General features: G+C 31.9%; 1 protein-coding gene across 2 annotated transcripts in view; it reads right to left on the bottom strand.

Moving 5' to 3' along the window:
• LOC117180176 (odorant receptor 13a-like) overlaps positions 1-2,016 on the bottom strand; it is an 8,652-nt gene extending 6,636 nt beyond the window's left edge. For both annotated transcript variants that reach the window (XM_033372537.1, XM_033372535.1), the window contains exon 1: positions 1,830-2,016. In XM_033372537.1, the coding sequence (XP_033228428.1) occupies positions 1,830-1,973 (144 nt within the window). In that variant the 5' untranslated portion in view covers positions 1,974-2,016. The remainder of the gene's footprint in view (positions 1-1,829) is intronic.
• Between the last annotated feature and the right edge of the window lie 6,553 nt (positions 2,017-8,569).

The raw sequence follows: 8,569 nt of genomic DNA, 5'->3' as shown, positions 1-8,569 counted from the left end.
GGATTGTTATTTGTATTATACTAGTTTGACGATGATACCGAAAATGTTGTTTGTTTTTAAGTATTTCTAACGGCTGTGTAGATCCTTCTAGAACGTTACAATTTTTATTTTTTTGAAGAAAACTTTCAAGGGTTATACTCGTTCAGACCCACCGATTCTGAATTTTGAAATTAAAAATAACTAATTTAATAATTACAAATTTTTCATGCATCAATTTTAATATCATTTATGAGCCAAAAAGGGTTCGATAATCTCAGCCAAGACAAGGCTCGTCTTGAGTCAAGTAAACGTCGTCTTAGCCAAGACAAGGCTCGACTTGAGACAAATGAACGCCGTTTTACCTGTCGTGGCCATAAAAGTAAGACGAAAGCTTATGTCTCGACTAAGTTTTGAGACGCAGCCAGACATCAGTGTCTTGGAGACGAACTCAAGACATAAACAAATGGAAACATTTTTTCTCGGGCACTGCCATTTCTGCCCTGGGCCTGGTCAAAAGCGTAACATTTTTCCTGGCTAGCACCAGGCTAGACCGTCTATTCGACAGTTTGGCTGACAGTTCTTGACTCTTGATCGACAAAAACTAGCAAGGTGTCCGAGAGAAACTTTATTTTTTTAATGACTTGCAAAAAAATAACTTTTGACTATAAGCATATTTCATTGAAAAGAATGCTCGCTGATCAGCGCCAGTCCTGAAACAGGCCAGCTTCCAGACTTGACGGTCTAGATGAGTTCAGGCCTGGGCACGGTGATAGGCAACGAAAATAAAGTTTGCCTAAAATGACGACGAAAACCAATAACCAAATAACCTATTTATTTCCTATACATCGTCAAGGTATTTTTAGTGCGCAGTATAATATTAGATAGACAAATAAACGTATGTGAATAAAAAAATCATATTATGTAAATAAATTTAAAAGTAGAGAAAATTGTGTATATTTATTAAATAATACCTAAGATGTATATATTTTCATTAAAACTGTTTAGTTAATAATAATTCTTGCCAATCTGCAAAGTATTAAAGCAAAGAATAATTGACAGGACATTTTTAAATAATTTTACAAATAAAGATTTATGCTACTCACTAAAAAATAGTGAAACTCTGCATTTTGTCACAGAAATATGCCTGGAACCTTTCACTTCTCAATAAAAAGATCAATGACAAGATTTTTATAGGCATAAGATTGGAAATTTGTTTATTAGCTGTAGTTTATATTCTGTTATTCAAAATACGAAAACTACTTTTTCTTTAAATAGATATTAATGATTAAAAAGTAATGTTTAATTAAATGATAAAACACGATTTATCATATCTCACGTTGGGCGAATATTCGAAAATTAAAATTATATTCAGAAACGAAATAACGCTAACCTCTTGGCTAGTCATTATAACAATTTGAATTTACATCCAAGTATATGACAGTTTTCTGATGTGACGTCATTTGAGGTTTTTAAATGAGCAATTTATGCAAATTTAGCAACAGTTTTAGTTGATGTCCCAAATTTCTTTCAAATTTTGTATCAAAACTATGGATTTTAGTTAGCTAAATGGTTCGAATTTACAAAAAATGACTTGTTGAAAATGATAATATTAAAATAAATATGATAAATTAAACTACAATGATAACAGTAATAATAATAATAAATTGAAATTATTTATCTAAATGTATGAAAAAATGCCTGATATAAGGAGAAAATCTATTAAAATAATTAGCAATACTAATGCAAATCAGATCTCAGGAAAATGTCAAAACGCTGATAACGGGTCGTTTACTACGATTTTACTTTTTTTTTGCCATATAATTATTCTAGAACATATTAGAGCAGTATACCTGAGGAATTAAAGGAGTCGTAAGTGATAAGAAAATTAAAGTTCGTGCTGTTCGTTTTGTTAAGCCTCCCTGGTAACACCATTGTCCAATAAATGAAAGTGCTAATTTGTTAATCTTGAAATATCGAGTTTCAAATATATCCATTTCCCTAAGAAATCTTGAAGGAAACTTCTGCAGTTTATAAGATAGAGTGCATTCGACCGAGATATGTTTAGTATTGTAGGTATATCTTATCACAGGTTCTGGTAAAAATTCAGAATACCTAATGTGTCTATATCCGTACAGGAATAACGGGGAATCAAAATTTGAATAATTAAGTTGAATAATTGCCCTCCACATCGAGATTCACACCAGGTAAATTCTCACGCAAGGGTGAAATCAATGTTCAATCCTTCGACCTAAGTTGAAAGCTTTAAAGCGTACGTTAGATAAAATCGTTTGTTAAATTATTTAATTAGAGAGCCCAGAAGGCTGCAAGATAATTATAGACCAGGAAAATGAGTTACCAATAGGCTTGCGTTCTCAATTGTGGGTCGTAACAATATTAAGAACATCTAAACTAGATTGTGCAGTGTATATGAGTAGATTGTGCTTGAAAAGATATATTCAAAAGAAATTGTGCCTCAGTTCATTAAAAAAAAATCTGCCCGCTTGGCGGGCACACTCTCATCGCCTGGTCAGCGCGCAGCTCGCTTAATGCGACTGTTGGATCCCGCGCTTCGCGCTCGATGATATATTTGTCTCACGCTTTTGATTGCGAATTCTCTTTGGTTCAATCTCTTTCGGTTTTAACGAACACATTCTCATCACGCATCTCCTGTTTCGCGCTCGATTTTTCCAAAATGTGAACTTTTCTATATTATATTCAAAGCTATTATATCAAATGTATATTATATTTATTTCTGTACCTCGGCCTAAGATTGCTTGTTCAGATATTGCAAAATGATGTACACATTTTATTCTTCTTGATTACTTTCATATTTGGTTTTTATTCTGCACTAATTTTTATCAAAAATGGCTGGCTAACCGTCTTTACCTTTAGTTTAGGATACTAAAAGAGTATGCCAAAGGCCAATATAATTGGGCAATTCTTTCGAAAGTTATTATGCTAACAAACTAAAAATCTACAGTCTCACAAATAAGCAAACAGACAGATACATTCATAAAAATATGTTTTTCGGATTCAGGGATTTTCAAAATGTGGACATTTGAGAAAAACGAGGGGGGGAGGTGTCAAATTTTACACAGATCTAATACTTTCTCTGATGAGAATGTAATATATGCATATATATTCCAAAGTGCCGAATGGAAATAAAAATATTCGTTTTTTAAAACCTTAGTTTAGAATTTGCTTATTTTTTTAATAAGAATAATGTCATTTAAGGTAAAACTCCCAGCTCGACCATCAGTTATCGCCAAGACCACAATGGTGACCAACTGGTAGATTTATGTGAGAAAAATTAGAAAGAAGTTGTACAAAATTTGATCAAACAAAAAATATTAGTAAGTCTTAACATTGATAAACGCATTAACGTATAATAAAAACTTTTACATTTGAGTTAGAGGTGTGCATTCTTTTATTCGAATTTTTAATACAAATTTAGTCACGCTTGGAAAATGAGATTTTTCGAAATAGAAAAAACTTTGAATGTATATCAAAGCGGCTTGATTTCCTCGTGATATTAGCATTTTTGAAATCAAAATAACTCTTTTCTTAAAAGAAAAGGTGAATCCATAAGTTAAGTCGAATCTTTTAAGTTCGATTTATTGGAATATTCGAAGAAGGTGAATTTCGTAGATTCGACTTGAATTTTTGATCGATTTTTACGCAAGACATTTGTAAACAGGTTTTGTTAAATCTTTTTTTCTCATAACTTTCGTCGTTTTTCCACACATTTTAATTTTATTTTTTCTTTTTCAATGTTATTTTTCTCGAATAAAACAAAAAGTACGCGCCCTCTCAAGTAGTGATTCTTAACGAAATTGTAGATCTTTTTTCAAGTAACAATCTTTGTTAATTCATCTTTTTTTGTATCCTACATAGTTTGTCCACAAAATAGGATTTTTGATTATTTTTTATGCAATCAAAATGGGAAATTTTGATTTTAAAAAAAACTCCAAAAATTTTTATGATAATTTTGTAGGGCTTTTAAAAATAAATATTTTTCTTTGCTTTTCTTTTTTTCATATCGTTCGCTTTTTGAATTAAAATTTTGATTTTCGGTTGATTTAAAAAGTTTTGAAAACGCTATAACTCTGAGAATTTTCTTTTTATCGAAAAAAGTTATTAGGATAAATTGTTTGTTCTTTTTAATACTATAAATATGCGTACATAGACTTTTCAAATTCAAAAAAAAACGTGGTCTAAAAAATTTTCAAAATGCGCTCACTTTTTTAATTTGTATAAAAAATGACTGGTTAACGAAATCGTCCTTTCTTTTAGGACCTAAAAAAAGTGTGCCAAAGATGGATTTGATTCGTTTATTTTTTCGAGAGTTATTGTGTTTACGGACGGAAGACCAGGCGGCCGGACGGACAGACAGACAGGCGCCATCGTGAAAACCTGATTTTCGGATTCAGGGGGTCTCGGAACGTGGAGATCCGTTGAAAAACTGTGATGTCAAATTTCCGACCATTTTAATACTTTCTCAATCATAAATGATGAGAATGTAAAAATTAAATAATCCAAGGAAATAAAGCAGGTTTGATGTACATTTAAATTTGTTCTATGTCGAAAAATCCAATGGTGCAAGCGCGCCTAAATTTGTATTAAAAATTCGAATAAAGGACTGCACACTTCTGCTTCAAGTGTATTACAGACCAAAAATTTCACGCAACTTCTGACTTGACCATTATGATCCTAAATTTCTTACTTCACGATCAAAGAATTTAGGACTCAAGTTTTCATAAATGCTTGGAACTGACAACTTTCTTATCGACCGAGACCCAGGAATCGAAATCACTAGTAATCACTCAGAGTATGGGCTAGAGATCACTCGATGAGCTCAAATATTAGGTACATAAATAAGTTCTACCCGTTTTAGGCAACTTCTATACATTCTCATCATTTATGATTGAGAAAGTATTAGAATTGTCAGAAATTTGACATCACAGTTTTTCAACGGATGTCCACGTTTCGAGACCCCCTGAATTCGAAAATTAGGTTTTTATGATGGCGCCTGTCTGTCTGTCGGTCCGGCCGCCTGGTCTTCCGTCCGTAAACACAATAACTCTCGAAAAAATGAACGAATTAACTCCATCTTTGGTGCTCTTTTTTTAAATCCTAAAAGAAAGGACGGGTTCATTAACCAACCATTTTTGATGAAAGTTCACAAAATGAGCGCATTTTGAAAATTTGTGAGACCAATTTTTTCTGAATTTGAAAATTCTATGTGCGAATATTTATACCATTAAAAGATCCAACAATTTATTCTTATGACTTTTTTCCATAAATTGAAAATTCTTAGAGTTATAGCGTTTTGAAAATTTTTTTAATAAACCGAAAATCAAAATTTTAAGCCAAAAACGCACTATATGAAAAAAAGTCAAGAGAAGAAAAACATTTCTTTTTGAAAGCCCTATAAGTTTATCATAACAAATTTTTGAATTTTTTTGTAAAGTCGGAAATTCAAATTTTGATGACACAAAAAATAATAAAAGATAAACAATTCTATTTTGTGGACAAACCATGTAGGATACGAAAAAGAGTGAATTGAAAAAAATTGTTATCCCAAGAAAGATCTACAATTTCGTTAAGAATCACTTCTTGATAAGATGCGTACTTTTTGTTTTATAATAAATACTGTCATCTAAAAGAGATACTTTTTTCAAGTTTTATTCAAGCATTCCAAATACAAAGAATAAATATCCGAGCGCGAAGCGCGAGAGTAAACAGTCGCGCACCGTAGGCGCGCTCAAATTTGCGAGCCGCGCCAAACGCGCGATGAGAATGTGTCCGCGACCCGGCCAGATTTTTTTATTTAAAAAAATTTAACAAAATGCAAGTATTAATTAATATAGTGACCATTGGATTCTACTACTCTGTGCCAATGTTTAGGAAATTGATGAATTACATGACGAAAAAAGCTTGATCTTCTGACGTTATAAAGTCATTCACCATTTTTCACAGTGCAGCTTCAATTAGAATTTGGGGTCAACTAAGCTGTTTTGTAATAAGCGAAAAAGGTGGTAATTGGACAGGGCAATGTCTGGAAAGTAAGCCGGATGCGGCAAAGTATCCCACTGCAATTGTTCTATGGCTTGACGAACTACGGAACTTTTACGTGGTCTAGCGTTGTCGTGCTGTAATATTAATTGTCTTCGTCTATGCTCTGAATATGATTTCTTTTCTTGTATTTCTCTCGCCAAACGGTTAAACTTAAAAGAGTAACACTGGTGAACGTTATTATTTTCAGCTGCACTCTCCGGCGAGAAAAAAAACAAGAAAAGAGATCAAATTCTGGGAATGGACGAAGAACAGTAATTATACAGCACGACAACGCTAGGCCACATAGAAGTTCCGTGGTCCGCTAAATCATAGAAGTATTGGAATGGGAAGATTTGTCGCACCCGGCTTACTATCCAGACATTGCCTTGTGTGATTACTACTTTTTTCGCTCGTTAAAAAACAGCTTTTTAAATGGTTTTCAAATGACATTGTGTATACATTTATAAAACATTAATCATGAATCGAATCTAAAACTGGCATTCAAAAGTTATTATCACTTGACAAGATATAAATAAAAACGATTGTTAGGGTTGCAGAATATTATGATTATTATTATATTTATGAATACAAACATTTAAATTTCAGAACACTTAATAAGTTGAAGAATATTCATATGCTGATAGTAAATTGCCTTCAGTGAGAGCTCTTAGTCACTCTGAGCGGGCGGAGCCAAGGCTTGTGTCCTGCGATTGCCTGTGTTCATCTCTACGTCGAAAATAACAAGAAGAAAACTTTCATCGATGGAAATAATGTTTATGTGACTTATGCGCACATTTAGCACTAATTGGAGTAGAGCTCCTGTTGAAGACGTAAAAGTCGAAATTGGGAAAAACAGAGTTAAAAATGAAATGGTCTGGCAGCCACGAGTTTGACAGTTTCTATAATCCAGCTGCTTGAAGCCTGCCTAGTGTAAGTTTCAAATTGAAACATTAATAAAATAAACTATGTGAGTCAGTTTGAATGCTTTAAATATAATCAGTCTAACTGCTTTCAAATCCCATGTTTGTATCCAAAGAATTTCAACTGAATCCTATGTCTTCGAAAATAATTAATTCGGGTCCAATCAGAATGAATCCGAATTATAAGCATAATTCAAACTTTTTCAATCTAAGTGAATCCGATATCTACAAAAACATATTCATGACGTTACAGTGCAGCAGAATCAGTTTATTATAACAAAAACATTTGCGAAATATCCGCCGCAAGCCATATAGATCTTGAGGAAATATACCTTAAATCGTTCGGTAGCTCAAGAAGTGGCACTTCGACTTCACAACCGAAAAGTTGCGTGTTCGAATCTCGCTTCTTATACTTTTTTCATTGTGCTTTTCATTTATTAAAATGCTTGTAAATATAATTTCCTGCAATAATTTTTGCAAATTACGCTAATAACAATTTGTATTATTTCCTTTTCACAGAAAAACGGATTGTTTTTAACTTTATCGTGTTTTCGCAATCAAATTTATTTTCTATAAATGTTATGAATTTCTTTAAAAATATTTACAAAATTATATTTGAAATTAAAAGTATAAAAAAGGGTTTTTAAACCTCGTATTTTATCGAACCAACAATGATATGAAATATTAATACCATATTGACCTGAATATTAGTTTTTCGTTCTTGAATTAGCTTATTGAAAAAAAATGTATATGCCGGCGATAAAATTTCCGGTCACTTTTGGTCGATTCGATCCATTGCAAAGAGAAATCCAATCTGATGTCAACGAAGTTAATTCAAATTTTGTGACAAAAATGCATTCCTTTACACCCCAAATGATCCAATCTCTAACAAACAATTCATTTCAATCGAATACGAGAAATTAAAAAGTTTACGAAAAAAGTTACTCCGTTCCAATCTAACCGAATCTAGCCTCTATGATAAATGCATTCAGATCTGATTTGAATTTGACCAAAAAGTGTATTCCAATGCTATCCGTTCTCTAATAATCTTAGTGATTTTGTAAATGAACTAAGGAATAAATTTGCGATGCGTGTCGACAGAATTCTGTAATCCCTTCGTATATTGAAATCATTACGAAATAATTTTTAAACTTTTCAGATTATTAATATTTTTGTGAGGTATTTAGTTTTAAATAAATACAAATTTTTGTAGGTTTATTTTAAAAGTTAATTTTTCTGAGAATTCTTAATACGAGTAAATACAGATAGACAATTTCATCAGAATATTGAAAAACATTAATATAATAGTTTCGCTTAAATTGCACTTGAATAACTCGTAGACGATATGAACTGCAAAACATGTTCTTCTGTCGGATCCTTGTCCTCAATTTGAAAAGTTTTAAGTTTCCTTTTTTTTGCGGAGAAAATTCATTTTTAGTTTTTTACATCAATCCATAGCTTTTTATTTACTCTTTCGTAATACAAAATAACACTCCAATATTTAAAAACAATATATTATCAAATTTCTAATTATCCTACCGATAAAAATCTCTGAGTATTCTCAACTGAAATAGCCTGGCCCATTTGAATCTATAAGCAGAATCGATTTCAAT

Source organism: Belonocnema kinseyi, chromosome 9, assembly GCF_010883055.1.
Source record: "Belonocnema kinseyi isolate 2016_QV_RU_SX_M_011 chromosome 9, B_treatae_v1, whole genome shotgun sequence".
In the NCBI taxonomy this organism is placed as follows: domain Eukaryota; kingdom Metazoa; phylum Arthropoda; class Insecta; order Hymenoptera; family Cynipidae; genus Belonocnema; species Belonocnema kinseyi.
The sequence above is the reverse complement of the archived record's forward strand: the minus strand, read 5'-3'. Positions and strand labels throughout refer to the sequence as shown.